The 24614-nt window shown below is 36.0% G+C and overlaps 1 protein-coding gene across 1 annotated transcript in view; it reads left to right on the top strand.

Moving 5' to 3' along the window:
- LOC138710436 (uncharacterized) overlaps nt 1-24614 on the top strand; it is a 391568-nt gene that overhangs the window by 335501 nt on the left and 31453 nt on the right. Inside the window, exons 14-19 of the mRNA XM_069841331.1 lie at nt 28-194; nt 7066-7201; nt 10159-10457; nt 18085-18258; nt 20728-20904; nt 23045-23248. Of these exons, the coding sequence (XP_069697432.1) occupies nt 28-194; nt 7066-7201; nt 10159-10457; nt 18085-18258; nt 20728-20904; nt 23045-23248 (1157 nt within the window). The remainder of the gene's footprint in view (nt 1-27; nt 195-7065; nt 7202-10158; nt 10458-18084; nt 18259-20727; nt 20905-23044; nt 23249-24614) is intronic.

Raw genomic sequence — 24614 nt, 5'->3', positions numbered from 1 at the left:
GTTTTTTTTTTTTTTTCTGATCCACAGCAATGTACGGATTGCCTGCTCACTTCAACCCACCCTCAACTTAACAGTTTGGCTTGAAAAGGATATGACAGCAAGAATTTCGGATGAAATGGTGGCTCAGGCTGTCGAGAAAGCGGAGGCAGATGTTCAGTTACGGAGACAGAGAGAGAAACAACTTTGGGCCAAAAGTATGTTTATAACGCAAGTTTGTCTCCTTCTTTGCTTAAAACTATTGTCTAATTTTCCATATTCATGTTTTAATTTTGTATTCGTAGCTCCTAATCGATTCACTTACGTTATTTTATGATAACAATGCTAACGTATCAATTATCGAAAATGTAAAAGAGTTCATTTTACTTGAAGCAAGTAAAGCGATCGGTTTGGAAGTAAATCCCGAAAAGACAAAGTATATGATTTTGTCTCGTGACCAGAATATTGTACGAAATGGAAATATATAAGTTGGAGATTTATCCTTCGAAGAGGTGGAAAAATTCAAATATCTTGGAGCAACAGTAACAAATATAAATGACACTGAGAAGCTCTTATCATCCAGTCTGCTGTCCAAAAATCTGAAAGTTAGAATTTATAAAACAGTTATATTACCGGTTCTTCTGTATGGTTGTGAAACTTGGACTCTCACTCTGAGAGAGGAACATAGGTTAAGGGTGTTTGAGAATAAGGTGCTTAGGAAAATATTTGGGGCTAAGCGGGATGAAGTTACAGGAGAGTGGAGAAAGTTACACAACACAGAACTGCACGCATTGTATTCTTCACCTGACATAATTAGGAACTTAAAATCCAGACGTTTGAGATGGGCAGGGCATGTAGCACGTATGGGCGAATCCAGAAATGCATATAGAGTGTTAGTTGGGAGACCGGAGGGAAAAAGACTTTTAGGGAGGCCGAGACGTAGATGGGAGGATAATATTAAAATGGATTTGAGGGAGGTGGGATATGATGATAGAGACTGGATTAATCTTGCGCAGTATAGGGACCGATGGCGGGCTTATGTGAGGGCGGCAATGAACCTTCGGGTACCTTAAAAGCCATTTGTAAGTAAGTAAGTAAGTTCATTTAACTGAATCATACTAGCGCGCGGATAATCCAGCATTAAAAGGTCCAAGTTGGAGTTGCTATAGTTAACTGTTTATGAATAATACTGCGTGGCCTTCCACTTGATGTAGGCTACACGTTACATGAGATAACAATGTACAGGTACGTCAAGAGAACTTAGCACATTGTATTTGAAATGCTGTATAGTTTCGTTTTTTCATGTTTTACTTTCACTGTATAATAAATATGATGCCCGCTCAAATTGATAACAGAATGCTGAAACTGATAAGTTCATATAACATGTAAATAGCAGTTTTTTTTTCAATTAATGATGCTGCGTTGCAATACAGTCATTATCTTCCTCAAATTGACAACAGGCCAGTGATGTTTGTTTATACCGGATGAATCTTCTCACCCTGCGGATTGGTAACTAGGCAAACCTGCATTTTATAGACGTTGCGAAATGTAGGTGCTCACATCGCATTCACCAGCTCGTCCGATAAGGCTACGATGTTTACCTGTGCTAATTTGCTGTGATAGAGCAACGGCTAACACGCTGGATTGTTCCGGTTCAAATCACAAACTTTTTTTTTTCATAATCTATTTGTGTTTCGAGAACGTTCTAGAAAAGCATGTTTTCTGTCCGAATGCGTAGAACATTCTAGAGATTGAATTTGCCTATAACTAGGTGGTTCCAGCCTTAGCCGACAGAGCTACGCCGGTGGCTCTCTACAATTCTATGGAAACAGAGTGCAAGACAGGTTATACAGTAATTGCCATATTTTATACGTATCTCTTAAGTACTCTGCCGCCTTAAAGTTATAAGGTGCTGCATAGGAGTATATTCTCATATCGGATGTTGTCTGGCCACAGTATTTTCAAGGCTTCATTAAAAACTAGTGTTGTGGGACTTAATCGATTAATCGATAAATTTCTGTTGTAAGATTAATCGATCAAAATATTTAATTGAATAATCGAGTTGATTAAAATTAATTGGTTGTAGTTGATATTAATTACTATTTTGTTAATACAAACTCCTACTAAAAATTCCGACAATATTTCTCTCTCGGAAATTGCTTACTTAAAAGCATAATAGTACTGTTATTTTCTAACTGTAAACTAGGTAGAGTAGGAAAAATCTTTGTACAAACACTTGAGAAAGAGATGGAGATATGAGGACAGTGACCTAGTCTACCTCTATTGAAAGTTGAAACACAATGCGAAACCCTTATTAAGTTTTATGGTTTTCCAAGAAACTTCCACCTTGTTGCCAGCTCATCTTCCTAGCATATGAAATACATACTTTTCTGGAATTCGTCCCCCTCATCCCTTATAAAATAGCCATGTCTACACTGTGTGCAAGTGAGAGCGTAACTACCTTCTTCATTTTCTAAAATCTGGTAACTGGATTACGATAGGGGCCAGTCTTCTGTTTCGACCGCTGTAGTTTTGCAGTTGCAGTTTCTGTACTGAGTTTGTATATGAAGGTTGTGTGTTTAGTTTGATAAAGGAAAAAGAAATCAGTTTTCTGTGGTTTGTGAAAAGTGTAAACTCCATTATGTCATATAAGAATTTGAGAGGTAAACTCGGTGAAAAGTTTGAATTTAAATTGAACGATCGTGGAGAAGTGCTTGACAGAAAAAGTTTTTTCGTGTTTAGTGATGCAGGAAACATTGTTACTAAATGTAGAGCGGCACTTAATTTGGAGCATTTGAATGCACTCACATGTTTAAAATTATGGATGAAGCAGTATTAACTAGGTGAAGTCTTCATACTTTTTGTTATTTACGTTTGTCTCAAAAATTCGCGGAGAAATTTACACAATAAATTATAAGCCTCATAATAAATATGTTAGTAATTAAAATAGTTGTTTTGTAATATAACGGTAAAATATATACAGATATATAATATTTAATACTGATCCTTATCACCGAACACAAGTTAAATTTAACAATAATTGTGTATTACAGTATATTAGAACATTTTTTCAACTCGACGATTAAATTCAAATAGTTAATCGATTAAATATTTTGATCGATCAACAGCGCTATTAAAAACTTTACTTATTGTCAGATAATTTACTGTTTCCAATGATTCACTAGTCAGAAGATATGATTTTCCAGGTTTATTAATATCCATAGTACCAATGATCACATGAGTAGCATGGGTCCTCCTGAATCAGTTGTTTCGTCAATCGAAATCCACAGATTTTTTTATCTTGTAGTTCCAGCTTCATTGTGTTAACTGTACCATAGTAACCAGGACTAAAATAATATTTTCTTAATGTCGATTTAACTGGAATTGCCGTTTTAGTGCATTTCTCTAAAAAAAAAAGTCTTAATTTGGCATTAGGCCTATTTAATTTAGTGAGAGGAATATTCGAAGCAATCTAAACTTCACACAGTTCGTAATGAAAAATGTTCTAGAAGTGTCATCATTTTCAGTTTCTTGCTCTTCAAATTCCATTTCAGCTGCTTTACGATTGCTCTCACGTTTCTTAGTATTGATAAGGTATCGAATATTAAACGATTATTTTTCCTGTTTTACACAACTTACAATGTAGTTTGTTATTATTTGTTACAACAAACATATTTTTACCGTATTTCGAAACATTGTCAATTTTTGACGGGGATTTAATTTTATCTTAGGCATTTTGCACAGTTTCGCACGTAAGCCATCCAATACACTATTATTCTTGAGTGCACTGTCCCAACTGCTATACAGAGTGTTTCAAAAATACGGGGCATAATTTCAGGTATGTATTTCCCACATGTAGACAATCAAAATAGTTCATTACAACATGTGTCCGGAAATGCTTCATTTCCGAGTTATGGCCTTCACAACATTGAAATTCACCGGAACGTTTTTCTTTCCGCAGGTCATTGTTATTACAGAAGATGTTCAAAATGTCCACCTCCTGCTTGAATACAGACCTCACATCGATGTCTCATTGACCTGCGAACACGATCCCAAACTCCAGGAGTATTGCGTATGTCCTCAGAACATGCCACAATTCGATTCCGAAGGGATTCCAAATCAGACACCGGAGACGAATAAACCAATGATTTTAAATGGCCCCACAAGTAGAAATCGAGAGGGTTAAGATCAGGTGAGTGTGGAGGCCAAGCAATTGGGCCACCTCTACCTATCCATCGATCAGGAAACCTTCGATCCAAGTACCGGCGAGCAGTACGACTGAAGTGTGCAGGACCGCCATCATGCAAGAAGTGAATGTGTCGACGATTGATCAGTGGAGTGTCTTCTAAAACATGAGGTATGGTGTTTTCCAGGAAGTTTGTGTACGCCTGCCCCGTAAGTCTGTTTACAAGTACATGGGGTCCAATCCATCACCAATGATACCGGCCCACATGTTGAGGGAGAACCTCACCTGGTGATGAGATGGAACAGTTGCACGTGGGTTTTCATACGCCCATACATGCTGATTGTGGAAATTTGTTATCCCATCTCGTGTGAACTGTGCTTCATCTGTAAATAATACTAAGGCAGGAAAGTTCGGATTTACACCACGCTGCTGCAAGAACTACTGACAGAACCTAACTCGTGCAGGGTAATCTGCTGGTGACATGGACAGGGCCTGTACACGTTGCAAATGATGAGGATACAATTGATACTCTTTCAACAGTCTCCAGACAGTCGTATGAGGAACATTGACTTGCAACGCTACCCTTCGTGTGCTGATAGAAGAAGTCATGTTCACAGCCTCCAGACTCTCCTCCTGTACTTCTGGAGTTGTAGATCTTGGTCGTCCCCTTCCCAAACCAGGAGAGTTAAATTTTCCATACTCGCACAGACGGTAATGGAGACGTACAAATGTCTTCCGATCTGGACATTGTCACTGTGGGTACCTCTCCTGGTACAAACGACGAGCCAGCGCAGCATTGCCGTCCGCCTTACCTTACATGAAGTGTATCTCTGCCAGCTCTTGATTTGAATACATGTCGCACAGTCTAACGCCTACACAACACTGAATGTAACCTTCGCCTCGGAATGAACTGTCAGAGTGCCCTCTTAATGTCTCCTTTGACGGCAACGACCTGCGGAAAGAAAAACGTTCCGGTGAATTTCAATGTTGTGAAGGCCATAACTCGGAAATAAAGCATTTCCGGACACATGTTGTAATGAACTATTTTGATTGTCTACATGTGGGAAATACATACCTGAAATTATGCCCCGTATTTTTAAACACCCTGTATACACGACGCGGGGCAGCTTCACTTAGACCCTAGGCACTGCGTGAGCATTGAACTGTACCACCAACCACTTCAACCTTTTAAGGCCCGTAACACACTTGAAGAGTTTTCGCTAGCGAGAAATGTGTTGCGAGAAAATTAAAAAATTGTTAACATGGATTCAAACGACGTCCACACACTGGAAGAGATTCTCGTTCGAGGCAGAAACCTCGAGCGAGTTTCTCCCTGGAATCGGTAGCTCAGCGAATTTTCTTGACACATTTATCAAAGATGTTTGACATTTATACTCTTCATGACGATTGAATATAGAAAAAGATATCACAGGTGGCGACGAATTGTATTGTTTTTATTTGAAAATGAGGAAAGATGGCTGATAATTACAGTCAGAAACTTATCGAACTTGTACGATATTACCCGTAGGCCTATTTATATGATACCTACACGGGATGGAAACTATAAAAACACGAAACTTAAAGAAGAAATCTGGAGACAAATATCAGATTATCTGAAAATAAATAGGGCTATATTTTATTTTGATGAGATTTAATAGTATTAATTAAATATTTGAAATAATGTATCTATATGTCTTAACAGATAATATAATTTAAATCAGAACATACCAAAGAATCCTCTATCATATCATGAATGGCAAAAAACTGTGGTCCATTCAACCTGAAATAACGCTTAAACGTATCATCATTCAAATCGAAGCCAGTGTCGAAAACTCGCCCTTATTTTCGTAAGATACAATGTGATTTTCAGGTATTTCTGGCTTTAATTTTAGGCCTACTTTTTCTTTTCATTAACAAAATATGTTCATGTAACTCCATTTCCTCATCGTCTGAATACTCAGATTCAACATAGCGTTCGTACGTAATTTGTAAAGTACGACAATATACTTACAGGTTACATATTTAAGTACGACAATATACGTAAATACATAACCTATAATATATCCCCCAACGAGTGATTACTATAACCAGAAAAATGCTTTCTGCATGAAGGCAGTGCATAGACGATCATAGCGAGGTGTGATCTGTGATAGCGAGAACTCACCAAGTGTGTGGAGGAAGGCTCTTCGCCGCTTTCTCGCAACACATTTCTCGCTAGCGAAAACTCTTCAAGTGTGTTACGGGCCTAAGTTTCGTGTTTTTATAGTTTTCATCCCGTGTAGGTATCATATAAATAGGCCTACGGGTGACATCGTACAAGTTCGATAAGTTTCTGACTGCAATTATCAGCCATCTTTCCTCATTTTCAAATAAAAACAATATAATTCATCGCCACCTGCGATATCTTTTTCTACATTCAATCGTAATGAAGAGTATAAATGTCAAATATCTTTGATAAATGTGTCAAGAAAATTCGCTGAGCTACCGATCCCAGCGAGAAACTCGCGCGAGGTTTTTGCCTCGAACGAGGATCTCTTCCAGTGTGTGGACGTCCATTTGAATCCATGTTATCAATTTTTTAATTTTCTCGCACCACATTTCTCGTTGGCGAAAATTCTGCAAGTGTGTTACGGGCCTTAGAACTTCTTAACTTAAAATAAATACAGAGATAAAGAGAGAGAGAGAGAGAGAGAGAGAGAGAGAGAGAGAGAGAGAGAGAGAAAATTAAACTTTATTAAACAGTCATAAAAATACTGTTTTCTCACATACTTCTCGGTTTTTAAGAGACTAAAATGGTTAGTATAGGAATATCAATCATATGTTATGGTCTATTTTGCCTTCGAAAAGATTTCATGCGTATATAAATTACTGTATGTTAATTGAATTCTAACTTGAATTTTTAGACGGAGGTGCAGATCCCAAGTCTCCAGTTGGAACTGCAGCTGCATTCAGTAAAGCAAATAAGCAAGCACTTACTATCGCAAATACTTCATTACTGTTGGAGTACACTTCCCAAGAACTCCTCAACTCACTTCAAAAGTAAGTGTTGAAAATATGGTTCCCTTTCTTCCCCGTCCTGTCCCGTCCCGTCCCGTCCCTTCTCTTTCTTCCTCTTTAAAATTTGTTTCTCTTCCTTCCGCATCCTTTTTTCTCCCTTTCTATCCCTTCTCTTTGTTTCTTTTCCCTTCCCTGACTTCACTTTCCTCCGCTTCTCTTCCCGACGCCACTTAGGTACTCTTCCCTTCCCTTCCCTTCTCTTTTTAAGCTTTGTTTAGTTATTTTAGTGATTTTATTCTTGAATGTATGTTGTAGCTAGCGGCGTGGTAGAGGGCTGGCCTTGTATTTGGGAGGTCCGGGGTTCGATCCCAGGAGCCGGCAATCCTAACTGAGGTTTTTCATGGTTTCCTCAGTTATTTCCAGGCAAATGCCGGGATTGTACCTCTTGAAAGTCCGGCCATGGACGGCGATCCTTCCCTTAATCCTTTCTTATGTGTGAGTGAATGCAGTGTAATGTCTTAAATGTTTGTGTTGTATCGGATGTGGCCCTGGCATTGAGCTGATCCCTCATCCGGAGAGGCCCTCTATGTCCTTGTCTGGTCAAAAAAGTATGTAGCCTATGTGATCCAATCAGTGGCGGCTCGTGACCAAATTATTTAGTGGGGCACAACTTATAACAATAATATTGAATTAATTGAACCCATAGGTTCCTCACTACACGAACATAGGCTTGCCTTACGGAATAATTGCTGAAAATTTCAATAGCAAAATGTAAATATAAAGAATGCATTATAAACTAAACTTTCTATTTATAGATGAAGTCCATTCTTCGATCCTTAGCTCGAACAAATACTTCGATAACTCGCTGATTGAAGTTGGGTATCAAACGCACCATTTTACTCTCAATTGAAAGCATTTCTAATGCTGTCAGTCTTTCTTGGCTCATTGCGTTCCTGAGAAAGGTTTTTATTCGATTTAAGGTAGAGAAGCACCTTTCACTTTCCACAGTTGACATAGGTATTGTAACAATGATGCTTAGTAATCGAACACACTCGTGAAAAGTTTCTTGCATATTGTTGCACAAAAAGAGTTGCAAAAGTGCTGCAGCTCCTTCGGCCGCACGCAAGTCTACCCTGGAATATAGCACTTCAAGCTCGGTTCTGAGCGTAGATTTGTTCACTTTTGAATATGTGTTGACAGTTGCCGCAAAATCTTTCTCTGGGAACCGATTACAATATTCTTGAAAACTAGATACACGGAAAAGCTTGGCAGCCGCCAAGTGGGCTGTGAAACGAAATCGTTCTTCTGCTTGCGACACAATAATATCACATCACACGTTTCCAATGCACTGACTCGTTTTTGTTGATCGACATTTCGATGTCGTTTAGTAGGGACCGGATTGTCATCATTATGTTCTCCTAAATCAGAACGAATCCTTCTGATGTTGCGTTCTTCTCTTCGCATCCTCACAACCAATTTCGCTTTATCATACATTGAGCTATTAAATTTTCTGTTTTTGCCTTCCGTCTGCTGTATAATGACCATATCAGGCCGGGGTGTGCCTAAATTCTTGGCGCGAACTCTGCTGTCGGAATCTAATTGATTTCCAGTTAGTTCACTAACTTTATTCATATTGAAATGAACAAGCACACAACGAACACTAATGTAACTAACTTCACTACTTCACACTTAAAATAAAAGGAAGAGAATTATTAACACCACTCAGAATGTTATTATTGCCGCTACGAATACAAACGCGGTAATCGAGACATGTATTTCGTACGGTTGTCAAAGTTGCCAACACTCTTAATAAAAAGCAGCCTACCATAATTTTGAATATAGGTAAACTACTATATTAACAATGTTAAACAATTTAATTTTAGTAGCTAAATTAATCAGAAAACACAGTTAAGCATTGTCTCTGATATAAAGTGTAGCAATTATAGTAACTAATCTAAAAAAGCTAGATCTAGCTACAGAATAGCTAAGATGGCAACTCAATTGGTTCTTCGGGCCATGGCAGTGTTACTATCTTACTTCTATATGTAACGGTAGCTTCTTTCTCGTCCGCATAGCGTTCTACACGTTGTTAAAACCATTTGCGCATGTGCAAAGAATGACCACGCGAATTTCTGTGCCCTCGCAGACGCTTCCCCTCTCATCTTCACGCCCCACATCCATCACATCACACCGCTCTCCACGCACTTGAAACTCGAGTTATCTGTGTGCATGTGCAAACGATGGGCACTAGAACTACGGTGCCCGAAAGCTGAAATCAATCACATTTCACAGTATGTTTATACCTCTTAAGTCATTACGTTTTGAGCAGATAATTTTAAACAAAAATTGCTTTATTTTTTTTGGGAAAATAAAACGAATGGGGGGGGGGGCACGTGCCCATGTGCCCCTTAATGTGAGCCGCCACTGGATTAATAGATTAATTCCTCTCCCGACAGGTCGCGGCCTTGTAAGGCCCGTGTGGCGTGGGTCGTGTAAATGAACCTAAAAGGGAGAGGTTAAAGAAAGAAAGAAAGAAAGAAAGAAAGAAAGAAAGAAAGAAAGAAAGAACGAAAGAAAGAAATAAATAAAGACAGAAAGAAAGAAACAGTGTATGTTGTACCTATGTTAATTAATTGATTATCTAATTATTTAATTATTGGAGTAAATTGCTAAAGAAATTATTCGTATGAATTTTTTGATAGAGATAACCAATACTAAATTTAACACAGTGCACTAGCCGTTACTTTTATGTGCTATTCCTAGAACATTACAAAAGCTTCTAAAATTAATATCAAACTTTATATTTAAATAAATAAAATCATAGCCTTTAATGAAAATGAAAAAAAAAAAAAATACGCACAATTATGAATAAAAGTAACAAATTTCTTCCCATTTCATGGAAACTTTGCTTCTTTTAATCCTAGACCTCATACATAACGTACCCTTATTTCATTACGTCATTCATTGTTGTGTCAATAATTGTATTTGCTCTATTTCAGTGTCAGACTGCGGAGGGGAAGAAGACAAACATTCGAATCAGCACGCGACAATATTCTCGGTTTTCCATCCGAGTCTCTAAATGATGACTTTAGTGATGGCTTGCAAAATGTTGACATCTCTTCTTTCATATCAGCTCCCATTATATCACCGGAATGTGATTCAGGAGAAGATAAAGGGCCATGCGACTCACGATCACAATTTCGGACCATCACTGGGAGATGTAATAACGTCAGAAATCCTAATCTTGGAAAGTCTCTTTCCACCTTTGCTAGACTCTTGCCACCATCGTACGAAGACAGTGAGTATTAAAGTTTATTTATTTATTTATTTATTTATTTATTTATTTATTTATTTATTTATTTATTTACTTATTTATTTATTTATTTATTTATTTATTTATTTATTTAATTCTATTTTATTCTATTCTATTCTAGTCTATTCTATTTTATTTTCTATTCTATTTCATTCTATTCTATTTTATTTTATTCTATTTTATTCTATTCTATTTTATTTTATTATTTATTTATTTATTTATTTCACACGCTTTAACATCTGTTGTCATATCGCGTGTTTTAGGACCTTTGGGTATATCAGTAGGCCGTTTTTTCCTTTTATTGAGTTTCTGTTTCTAATGTTATGTGTTGTAGATGGTTTGTGTTTATGTAACTGATTTAAGATTTTGATTAAGGGGTTAAGGTACAGCTTACAACAGTAAAATTTGGGAAATAAGCTTATTCAACATTTTTTCCCTCCATTATTGTATCCTGTACAATCGTGAAAATTGGTATGTGTAAAACACTGTCCTTCTGCTATATGAAAAAATATTTTTGCGATTTAAAAAAATTATTTGCATTTTTTTTTAATTCATTTCACTGTGCAGTGATGAAGCAATTCCCACATAACTCAAAAAACTATCCAACATTCTGTGATTAAATTTTTTGTTTGTATTTATGCATGTTATATCTACAATATGATCCAAGATCACTTCTCTGTCTTTGGTAGATTGTCTGATAAAAAATATTATTCCTTTAAAAAATGGTCAAGTATCAATACTTTCTTCTAACACAAAATAAAAAAATATATATATTATTTATTAAGGAATGTAGTTGAAAGAGCATGATATTATAAACATGAGTTTTAGTAATAAAATAAAAGATAGAGAACATGAAAAAGTTAACAAGTTTATGAATTGTGAGGGAAACGTTTCATCACTGCACAGTGAACAGCCACCATTTTGAATTTGTAAAAAAATATATATATAAAATATTCTTTTAAATTGTAATTTTTTTTTCATATAGCAGAAGGACAGTATTTTACACATACCAATTTTCATTATTGTACAAAATACAGTAATGGACGAAAAAAATGTTGAATATTTTAAAAAATTTACTGCTTTAAGCTGTACCTAACTCCTTAATGTTTATGATTTTGGTGATTGTGGCGGTAATGAATCGTAGTATGTAAATTTACCATCCAGTATTTGCCTTCATGACAAGGAAACCATGAAAACCCCCAGTCAGACTAATATGAATGGGGTTTGAACTCGGGACTTCCCGAATGCGAGTCTCAAACGTTACCTTCTGAGCCAATTCATTCGGTTAAAATATATTGTGATTGCAATCTTAAAATAAATTTTATAGTAGACCTCGGAGGCTAAAATAGAGCCTGTACTGAAATCGCAAGAAGTAAATTACAGCGAGTTGCATTTCATTTACGTTTTGAAATGTTATAATCGGGATTAACGTATAGTTTCAACATTACCCCACACTCAACTCTCGATAACATCCAGCCACGACGTAACGTACATACATGCACCACAAGATGTACAAATTGGAATGTTGAGTAAGTCAAAAACAGTCGAGAAAGGCCAATGATTTATTTACTTATCAAATGCTCGACATCGAATACCAGCCGACCAAAATTTTAGTGTTACTATACAGAATACATGTTGAGGAAAACAAACATCAGACACAAAGACGCCGGGATTTCTAGCGTTGGATAATGATGAATTTCTATTCGGTTCGATGTGGACATTTAACAGACTTTTATGTATAAATGTTTTGAGTTCTACAGTTTTAATTGCATCCCAGTGTTATGCAAGCTGGCGAAATTTTATCGTAATTTCAAATCAAATAATCTATTGAAATTCCCAACACAGGCGAAAATGTTCAAGTAAATTTATTTACTCATAAATGGGTGGAAATCTAAGGCAAAGGATCAGGAGAATATAGAGGATATGAATTTATCTCTGAAGCGAGCTCCTGGATAGCTGCTTTCGTCATATTAGCGGAGTACGGGTGTACTTCATCTTGTTGCAGCAACACTTAGGCCCGGTTACAGAAACGCAAATCAAATCAGTCCCTGATCGCCAGTCAGTTGATGTCTGATTTATTTGATTGTTCGTTGCGTTGCACAAACGTGAATCTCCAATCAACTTGTCTCAATTTACTAATTGCTGATTTGGGAAAGAAATACATTTGACAACAGCGCTATTTAGCAACCACAGCCAATTTGATGCTCTTTAAAAGTCGCGAAACGAATGCATCAAGTGGGCGGTGACTAGGAAAACAAGTGAATGTTTTGCTGGTTTGTTGCTTTTTGTAGAAAGGAAACAGGCGGATTCTATTTGTATATAGACTACAATATAGTGAAAAAAAATTAAGCAAAAAGAAAAAAAACGTGAGGGGGCTTCTGTTGTGGGATTTGCTAGGGGAGTCGACAAGAAATTGGAATAGGCATAGCCTCCATAACCTAAAATAATTCCATTTCCCATCTCTCTGTTTACAAATGGAGCTCGTAACCTACTCATTAAAAATATTGTGTTGTCATGTGTAGAACCCTGCCAACGGGCTACAACATTCAGAATTTCAATGATGGTGTAGACTACATATTGCCTGTATATTCACAGAAAAGAAACCTTTTCTATTTCGATAAAGTTCGGCATCATTTCAACCAGGTGATTGGACGGGGATGTGAGCAGTCTATACAACCAATATTAGGCTACTCTTGGAAATCCTGACATGGCTGAAAATTCTCTCTGGATTTCAAATCGTTCCCTGTTTGAAGTTTGGGGATTTATGAGACCCTGCCATAACAAAGCAATTTCATACGTAACATTCCTAACTACTCGGCAAATAGTTGATTTGTGGACCCTAACAAGATAACCCAAGACCATCTGAAAAATTCCAACAGCATAAAATCTCAGCATTATTAGAACTTGGTTCATAGGAGAAAGTGAAAGGTTTCGATTTGTCTGTCTGCATATAGGTCTATTTGTTTCAATGTTTGAAAGTAACAAAACACACGAATCCTTACTTAACCTAAATCTTTGCTCAAATTCTCTGTCATTATACATAAAGACAATTCATGTCCATCACGGAAACGCCTTCTTCTTAATAATATTTTTTTTCATTCTAAAATTTCTTCATCAGAAGAATCCATTATGTCGAAAACAATATTGTTACGCTATAACTATTTACTATATAATTACAGTAACTGCATTACAAACAGAACAACATAAATAGCCTACTTGATCGATGATCAGTGACTTGACCAGCAAAAATCTGTTGATCAAATCTGATGGAAGACTGATCTCCGATCAAACACTGATTGTTCTTTCTGCAACAGAAATAGAACTGATGGCCAATCAAACCCTCCTTGATTGCCAATCATATTTTGATCGGTGTTTCTGCAACCGGGCCTTAATGTAGTCTTCCCGATTGTTCTTCTTCATTTGCGGCCGCAAGACGTCTGAGTTGTTGGAATAAACGTTGGCATTTATGGTTAAATTCCTGAGAAGCAATTCGGAGTGCATGACGCCTTTCTTATTCCACCAGAACACACAACTTCATCTTCTGTGGATGGACACTAGCTTTTTAGGGGGTATTGTGTGTTGTGACACAATGTTTTGAGCTGCCTTCGCTCCTCTATTAAACTCAAACAAAAGAATATGTTGAAAGTGTTAGTTTTTTTCCAGTTAATAGACACTCCATATTCTTTAGCCCACAAATAGCAAAAACTTTCTTCAAATCCGCAAAATTCAAGACGTATTTACAAGCACAACACTCCAAATAACAAATGATAAAGAATCTCCTAACATCGCAGTGTTGTGATGACGAAAGAAAAAGCTACGAACTTATGCATCAACCTAATAGGAAATTTCATATTCGAAACATTCCTGCTAGAAATTTTACGATTCGCAATGTGTAGAATACAAAGCTCTTCATACTTCGTAATATTTTAATGAAATGTTCATATATCATAAAAATATAATTGTTTAACATTTACATTGTTTTTCCGTTAATATTTCCGTAAGTACCGAACTTTTCAGATATTATAAGGAGGTAATAGAGATGTTTTCCAGGAGACACTTGAAAATCCCAAGCCACCCAATCCCAATCCACCAACATTCTGGGATTCTCAAGGTCAAGTGAAATCTTCAAATTCCCCTTTAGAGTGTTTGAGCTCATAGCGTCAATGAATTCGAGAAGCGAAAACAAAAAAGTGGTTTCTATTCCACCATTCCTTACTCGAATCCAGTCAAATTAATTTCAGCGTTTCAATGTCTAATTTTATATGTATATTAATGTTTTACAGGGAGTTTAACCATCAGTTTTACTGTCTATTTAATTTCTGCTCTTTTTGTTACTTCTTGAATTTTTCATCGAATAAAACAATATTACCTGACAGAAGTTTCAATCTTTTGCCAGAAAATATAGATAAGTTTCTTGTGTTGTATTGCATCCAGTGGTGAGTTCAGCCAATGTAAGAACTACATTCTTCTTTTTTTTTTTTTTTTTTTTTGTTCTCTTCAATGTAAAAGAATTGAGTTATCTAGTTCTTGCATTCAGGTAAGAATATGATGCTACAAGCTGCTTAATTATGCATCTTTATTGTATTTTATTTGTTATCATAACGATGGTATTGAACGACAATCTCGTACGTCAAAATATTCAATTTTACAGAAGAGCGAAAAATCGTTTTTAATGCCTTGAAAAATATCAAATGTCTGACAAAAGAAGACATATAAATCTCTTCTTGTGAAGTCTGTAGCCATGCTTTGACTTAAGATGTTTTTACAAAAAATAAAAGATTTTTAATAGGAATCAAGTGAAATCTTATTTTGTTCATATTTTTTACATACGAGTTTGCTGTTCAACACCATCGATATTAGTTTTTAAAGGTTTATTTTGCAAATAATTATGTAAGTCTGCTTCAAATGGTTCAGAAACAAACATATTTTTGTATTGAAATATGTATTTCATATTTTAATATCTTTCCACTTCTTTCATATTTTGGCAAACATTTTCTTGAAATTGTGCCAGTCTCTTGTGAGTACTCTTTACAGAAAACGCATGAAATTGAAGATTTTGCGAGAGGATAAACTGCCTGATCCCATACCATACTTAAAGTTCATGTGGGACAACTGTATACACAACTACACTGTACTATCCTCATTCTATTGAGTGTCATATGGGCTATTCCATATGAAATCGATCAGTGAAAAACCTCGCATTTTTTATACTGTAATTTTTTCTCTACTTATACAAGGTGCTGAGGGAGTGCATTTTAAAAAATATACTGTCGAAAGTCAAACGGTTTTCGTATTATTGAGCGACAAATTTAGCGTATTTTATAAAAACAAGCCTCTTTCAGCGCTCAGAACTCTGGAACCATTTACTGCAGAACATTGAACGAGAGCTTATTTTGAAGCTGACATTTGGTAGGTTATGTTAAGAAGTAATCCTTATTTTTATTGTACACAGAGAGACAGATAATCTGATTTTTCTTGTTTTTAGGCTTTTTGATAATTTGTAAAAATGTAAAAAAATATTAAGAAAAAACCTTGCATTATTAAGAGGGATTCGGCATTGTTTGCTTAGTGGTACGGCAATAAGTTTCGAGGGTATTAAATATATTATTTTCACACGCCTAGACTTGAACGGCACAGTACCGCTCGCACTGGCCGAGAGCTGTAGATAAGCGATCGTTGGGCGTCATTTTACTCCTGTGTTTATGAAAACCTGTGATAAAGCTAGCACAGCCATGACTGCTAGACGAGACATCACGTGTTTGTCTCCTGTCGTAGCTTGTCTCGGCTAAGCTCCCGTCTCACAGTCAGCTGGTTAGTTCACGCGCGTACTATTTATTTTCATTATTTGATATTTTCAATACTTTCTTATCAACATACCATCAGTAAAAAATGTGTGTTTATTTGTACTTTCAATGCGGAATCTAACTGTATATTTTTTAAATATTTTTTTCCTAGCCAAAGGAGTCTTAATGAGGAAAAATCTAAATTTCTCCATTTCCATAAAAAGTAAGAAAATCTGTTTATATGTCAATATAAACTTTAATTTCTCAGCATCAAAATAAACCATGATTTTGATCATTGGGTGAAAGGGTTTCGGAGCTACAACAGTTTAAAGTTGCTAATTTTATGAAAATACGATCAATTTAAATATTTTAAATTTAAACACTATGAAGTTCTGATGCCTCAAACTTTGCACGAAGCATTGTATCACAGTTCTCTACGTACAAAAAAAATTTTCATTGTATTTAGAAATTGTACGGTCAATTTTCTCTATATTTCGGTCGATTTGAGATGGAATAGCTCATATACATTATTGAGTACCAGCAATACAGGTTATGTAATGGTTGACATTCGAGTGCGCAGCAACTTATAGACAGAATAGTTAACGGAATTATTTTTATGATGTGGTACTACAGGGACATCATTTTATTTTTACTAACATTTTTAATATTAACCTGTCTATACCTTTAGAGAACCGGAAACACCGCTTGCTCCCCCCTCCAAGACTGGAGTTCGATGATACTGGCGTAAAACACAAATCACACTACTAGGTAGGCCTATAGGAAGGAAGAAAAGTAGTTCATCCATTTACGTAAACTAGGAAATATCGCGATTTTGAGTTAAAAATTTTCATTAGGTTTTTCTTTAATCAAAGTACAGTACTGTATTAAGAATAAGTGTTTTTACTCACGAAGTGAGTTATCCATGCGAACGTATTCATTATGCAGTGTATATTATACTGTCTACAGCACGTTAGCGTACAATATAGAGAAAGAAGTTAAATTGAAAAATAATCATAATATGAATATTTAAATACGATTTTGAAAATGGTGGCCGTTCATTTCGATACAGGCTTCAGTTCTTTTGTGCATATTATCGCACTATAGACTATTGCATCTAATTCCAATTGCCAGTTTCGTCCTTCGTACTAGTAACTCATGCTGAAATAATTCTATACCTACTCTACGTACTGTTAATTCAATCTTCACTTCTGCCCGACCCGAAAATATAAAATTACTCAGACATGCTATCTACTGTCCGTCCAAGTGGTTACGCCGCATGATTGTAGAAAGGGAGGAAATCACGTGACAGTTAATTACTTAACGAGGCCCTTTTATTTAAGTTAAATTAAACAGCTGTATAATATTACGTAAACGCCCAATTCCTAAGAGAAATTAATGTTTTCAGAAAAGAGCTAAGACAGCCCAGCTTTTACAGAGGGGCGAGCAGAAGTAGGTGGGGGAAATCGGGATGCGACGTAGGCAAACGGACAGTACCTATGCGAAAATATGATTCAATATTGAAAGCTCTTTCGTCACTGGAAAACGCGAACATATTTCTGGAACGTACTATACTCAGTAACTCAGTACTGCTTACTATCTGCTGTCTTGGCTCTGTGTGGAGTTGGAACTTCATTAGTAGAAGGGGTGGGAGTGAAGTACATTAAAAAACTCAGGTACAATAAAAATTGAAGTAAAAATAAAATGATGTCCCTGTAGAAATGTAAGAAACACCATATCCTACTAGAATAAACTTCCACTTTATCTAGCACAAAGAATAACATACAACGCTGTCAAGAGAGCAATTGTAATTCAGTGAACTTATATTTCAGGCATTTCACGACCGAGACTGAATTCTGTTACTGGAAATCCATTACCATCTCCCAGGCTCGTCTCTACTATGATTCATGCAGACATCAGTAATCTCCACAACAGATACAGTCTTATGCTGATGCAATTTGCACAGTTTCTTGACCACGATATTACTTTTACGCCTGTACACAGAGGTAAAGTAGTGCTTAATTGACTGTTGCTTAATAAAGGTACCGTAAGCCATTTCTTCTGCCCATAAAACACAAGTAAACTGACTATGAAAATCATTATAAACTAAAAAATAAGGAAACAATTATTAATCATGTCTTCTATAATGGTAAGTTGAAGTAAAAATTGTTATATATATGACTATGTTTCGAAATTAGTACGCCTATTTATTATATCTGTCCCTTAATTAACTGTTAACGAGATCCAGAACAAATTTAAAGTTAATTGTATTAACTGTAATCTAATAATTAATTTTCCTGCATCTAAACATCAGCCGTCGAATTCTGTTATTAAAGAAAACATAGTAATTATTTTTTCACTGATTAACTTTCCAACTTCTTTACTGCGTTAATATTAACACAATAAAGAAGTTGAAAAGTTAATCAGTGATATTTAAGAGTCAAAAGTGTATAGGCTATAGAAAAATGAAGAAACATTATTTTTTCTTTCATCAGCTGAATTCTGCTAGTATGTTAGGAAGCTTAACCATTTTTCTTTTACTGAGAGTAATGTCTTTAGGACACATTATTTCTCCCATGAAAGGGTACCACTCCATTTGGTTAAATAAATTTTTATTTATTATTTCTTTTAAAGAATGTTGCATTACATAAATTTCGCATTTTTCTCAATTTAATGAACATTATGCCTAAATAAGGTTTACCTGCAAAACAATCTTTCTCAGTGGCTTGTATTGCAGGCACCTAATTTCAATACAAGGTCATATCTGGTTTTCATTTCCACCAAATTTTTCAAAATTATTTCACAGTAAATTGCTTTACAGAATGGGATGCAATTACTAGTGTTGTACGATATAATCGATTAATCCATTAATTTCTGTTGTAAGATTAATCGATCAAAAATATTTAATCGAATGATCGAGTCAATTAAAATTAATCGGTTGTAGTTGATATTATTATTTTCTTAGTAAAAACTCATACTAAAAATTCCGACAATATTTCTCTCTCGGAAATTTCTTACTTAAAAGCACAATAGTACTGTTATTTTCTAACTGTAAACCAGGTAGCGTAGGGGAAATCTTTGCACAAACACTTCAGAAAAGATGAAGATATGAGGACAGTGACTTAGTCTACCTCTATTGAAAGTTGAAACACAATGCGAAATCCTTATTAAGTTTTATGGTTTTCCAAGAAAACTTCCACCTTGTTTTCAGCTCATCTTCCTAGCATATGAAATACATACTTTTCTGGAATTCGTTCCCCTCATACCTTATAAAATAGCCATGTCTACACTGTGTACAAGTGAGAGCGTAACTACCTTCTTCTCTTTCTAAAATCTGGTAATTCGATTACAATAGGAGCCAGTCTTCTGTTTCGACTGCTGTACTTTTGCAGTTGCAGTTTCTGTACTGAGTTTGTATATGAAGGTTTTGTGTTTGTTTGATAAAGAAAAAAAATCAGTTTTCTGTGGTTTGTGAAAAATTTAAACTTCATTGTCATATGAGAATTTGAGAGGTGAACTCGGTGAAACGTTTGGATTTAAATTCAAAGATCGTGGAGAAGTGCTTGACAGAAAAATGTTTTTTTCGTGTTTAGTGATACAGGAAACACTGTTACTAAACGTAGAGCGGCACTTAATTCGGAGCATGTGAATGAACTCCCATGTTTAAAATCATGGATGAAGCAGTACCGGTATTAACTAGGTAAGTCTTCATACTTTTTATTTATATTTTTCTCAAAAATTTCCGGAGAAATTCACACAATAAATCATAAGTCTCATAATAAATATGTTAGTAAGTAATTAAAATAGTTGTTTTGTAATATAACGATACAATATATACAGATAGGGGAGAGTCGGGTAGTATCGGACATCGGGTAATATCGGACAGTGAGTTTCTTTCATCTACCACACGATGATAGTACCTGATTGACATGGTTACGTTTCTGTGATGTCGCATAGAGAAACGTAACCATGTCATTCAGGTACTACCATATGGTGGTAGATGAAAGAAACGCACTGTCCGATACCACCCGACTCTCCCCTATACAACATTTTACACTTACGCTTATCACCGAACACAAGTTAAATTTAACAATAATTGTGTATTACAGTATATTAAAACATTTTTTCAACTCGATCAATACTCGATTAATCGATTAAATTCAAATAGTTAATCGATTAAATATTTTGATCGATCAACATTAATAGTAATTACGTATTTTTGTGGTAACCAATACCTGCATTCTTAACTGAAGCTGCATCCAATGCGTTAAATTGTAAAAATAAAACACTTTTCTCCTTCTTCTCATTTTTTTTTGTCCCTCTCGTGTTCTGTTTCGTTTTTCTCTCTTTGTTTCTCTCTGCGGTAACTTATTACCACCCTATGTAAGATTTCACTTCATATCATTTATATTCATCTGTGTATAGATTTATAGCTCACGTATGTTTCATCGCAAATAATGTCTGGTGTAATTCAGGCTTCTTCACGTCTATACCCGACTGCCGTTCATGCGACTCGCCTCGCACAGTCCACCCCGAGTGCATGCCCATACCAGTACCTCGTGGGGATCATCATTACCCACAAGTGAACCACACAACTGGAGAGCGCCTTTGCTTTGCATTCATGAGATCACTTCCGGGACAACAGCATCTCGGTAAGTAATCTGTACACACAAAATATGTAAATACGTAGACTAATTAATTGAAATGGGTCGGGCCCTTTCGGTCCCGTGCACATAGGCCACTTGAGTGGGTCCATTGTGTCGCAGATAGCTGGAAAGTTTACCCAAGTTTCGAAACCTCCTTGAAGACCAGGATTTACACTAAGGGAAGGCAATCGATAAGATAAAACGGGTCTGGTTCCATTGCCCGACACAACTTTGCTTGAAAACTCGTTTACTAGATACTAATTGTCAGACATCACAACAGAATTTCTCGACAGCACTTTAAGCCTGACGATAACGAACTTCAGGTGCGTCGTGTATTATAAACTAACTTGCAAAGTAACTGACATTAATTATTAAAATAATTATGATTACTAATTATTATTATTAGACTACACATTATCAAAACTTTAAAATTAAAATGTTAAAACAAATTTATAACTAACAATTCACAGAAAGAATGTCAAATTACAGTTGAATGTTGTGAATCATTCGACAACAGAATTTCCCAACACCTTAATCCTTAATAGCATTGATGGGAGCTGGTTCGAAGTCGGTCAGTGTGAATGATGGATTCAGCTGAAAGCCGTTACCGGTTGCAAAATAGCAGATGCGCGGACAGAATCACAATTCGCATTTAGTGATTATTATTATTATTATTATTATTATTATTTACTAATAATGTTATATTTAATAATTAGTATTAATATATTATTATGTGACTACTAATAACATCGTAGTAATTTAATTGTTGAAACGCTCGCGTTGTGAAGAGTACCACACGCTGTTTGCTGATATTTGTCGTCAATACTGCGGAGAAACGTCAGAAACGAGATAGAAATTCATAAATTACATACCGTGAGTGGTTTAAAGAAAAGAAAATCATTTTATGCTTCTGTATCTCTGTCTCCCTTTTTCTTTCCCGCAACCCTTCGTCACAAGCAGGTAGTCGGATGCCAACATCTTACATCGACTCACGCGTTCAAATTCATTCATTATACCTACAGTATAAACACAAAATAAAATATAAGCATAAACGAATAATAATTGATTCATAAACACATAAAAAATATTTCTTTTAAAAAGAAAAGGAAAACAATGCTTCCACCTAGGGTGACCAGATTCACATCGATAAAAAAAAAGAGGACACAAAGCTTCAAAAAGAAGGAAAGGACATTGTTCGAAAAAAAAAGAACAGAAATTATGTACTTAGATTTAGGCTAAAGCCTATATTATACTTTAATTTACGTCAATATTTATTTTATTACAAAATATTTACAGTAAAGATTTACGATTATATCATATTTAAAAGTATATTAATATATATTTTATTACAAAATAATTATGATAAAACTTAACAATAATGATTTTACAGTTAGCTACATATGAAAGTCAAGGAAGCTATAATTATTATATATTAAAGAGGACAGAAAATATCTATTTAGATTTACATTCGCACCTCGATTTCTCGATTTACTAGCTACCTGGGAGCAACGACCATAACAAGGAGGAGCAAAGAGAGTTATGATCGTTGGCAAAGACTATATTCCGTCGATGCTGCTGTCACCTACAGGCACATTAGTCGAAAAAGGCTTTAAATCAGATAATTTAAAAATATCAGGCATACAAACAAGTTACCCTTTCTGGGAGTGCTAGAGAGTTCTTATATTAAAAAAATCAATATGTATCTTTGTTCTGGCAATAAAGTATTATTATTATTATTATTATTATTATTATTATTATTATTATTATTATTATTATTATTATTATACAAAGAAGTTACGAAAAGGAGGACATTTCTTGATTTTTTAAAAATCCTCCCGAACAAAGGCCTAAAAGGGAGGTCATGTCCGGACAAAAGAGGACGTCTGGTCTCACTACTTCCACCTCATCCATGGACGCTAGGTCCCTTCAAGATCGCAATGTTTGATGCTGTTCTCGAAAAAAAAAATGGTAGAATGGCGCCAAAACATTCTGACGTATTCACTTTCCAGCCTTGAAAAATTTAATTGTACTCTATAAATCCGCCTTTTTTTTTTTCTTTAAGTTTGAGTACATGGGTATACTTGTTATGCATTTAACTATACGATGTACATTTACATGACCATTTTGTGATATTTGTTTTTTCAAGGTGCACGTGAGCAGATTAATCAGAATTCTGCCTTCCTTGACGCATCCCAAATATACGGCGAGCACTCCTGCCAAGCCAGAGAGCTGCGCAGCTACGGGGGACGCCTCAACGTGACAAGACATCCTATCAAAGGGAAAGACTTACTCCCGCAGTCGCCGGTCCACCCAGAGTGCAAGGCTCCGTCTGGTTACTGCTTCATAGCAGGTCTGTAGCCCCTGACTGAGTATTTCTCGTCAGAAGCCGTTGCTTCAGATTATCTTACTTTCTTCTTTTATTGGGTTGGACATTATTTTTAAGGCTGCAGAGTAACTGGAAGTCCCTGTTCAATCCCGGTGGTGGTGGATTTTTCTCGTTGTCAAAACTTCCAGAACGGTCCCGAGGTTCGCCCCACCTCCTATCAAATTAAGTACAATCCGCGTCACCGTTTTTGGTGTGTGAAATAAGTAATGGGAACGTTAACTGCAAGCGTTTTACATTTGCCGCAGTCAGTCTGACAACTGTGTTTGGCAAATGGCTGATGAGATATGTATAGGAAGTGATACCATTCTCAGCTGCACTAGCAACATGCTCACAAACTGAGCACTATATATCTAGGACACACGCCAAAAACGCTGGCGCCAGCTGTACTGGTCTTTCCCGGAGGGTGGGAGGGTAGAAGGCAGTCGGAGTGTGTTGCCTATCACATCACCTGAGAGATCGTGAAGGCATAAGGTAGGCGCTCACTTACCGGAAAAAATTCGTTCGGTGAGTTCGGATTTTTATTACAGTATCGCTCATTGTCCGCATTTCCTAATGAAGATGCTCCGTATTCCAGCTACCTATAAACTGGAATGAGGTTGCCTGATTCGAAGTAGTCTATATGTGACGTCACAGCTCAGGTACAAGTACGTTCGTATACAAAATAGTTACGCATCCTCAGCCCTCTTCTTGTAGAAAGTCAAAACCGGGTCACAGTCATAGTGAGTAGTCTTATCGACAGTGGCGGCTCGTGCCTTTCTTGGATGGGTGTTCACAAAAAAAAATATGAGTAATGAACACACATATATTCTCGTATAGCTGAGTCACAGACAGAGATAAACGAGTTCTAATATGCATGCACCAAATCTACGCATATAAAACCAAAATTAAAACAATTAAACAAGAGTAGAGTAAAATTAATTCATAGGACTCACCTTAACTGCTGTTGTAGATGGTGTTGAAGATTTGGATTTATTTGTAGATAAACTCCATTCGCCTAGTTTTGAGCGATGCAAACTTATCAATAACTATTACTGAAGTTTCTAATGTTGTTAACAAGTTCCCCCCCCCCAACATAGTCAATGTACTTAATCGGTCTTCTGTTATGGTGTTACGGAGGAATGTTTTAATTCTTTTTTCATTTAATACACTCACAATTTCACACACGTCCGTCTCCAAACTTCAAGTATTACTGTTTCAACTTTTAATATGCACCAATGGAGCTTGTATTTTCCTTACTTTGCTGAACAAAAGACAAGAGAATCAGTACCCGCGCGTAACGGTATTTTGAAAAGAATGAGTAAAGAGAGAAAACGAGGAAAGAGGGAGAAAG

This window comes from Periplaneta americana, chromosome 12 (assembly GCF_040183065.1).
Source record: "Periplaneta americana isolate PAMFEO1 chromosome 12, P.americana_PAMFEO1_priV1, whole genome shotgun sequence".
Lineage (NCBI taxonomy): Eukaryota > Metazoa > Arthropoda > Insecta > Blattodea > Blattidae > Periplaneta > Periplaneta americana.
The sequence above is the reverse complement of the archived record's forward strand: the minus strand, read 5'-3'. Positions and strand labels throughout refer to the sequence as shown.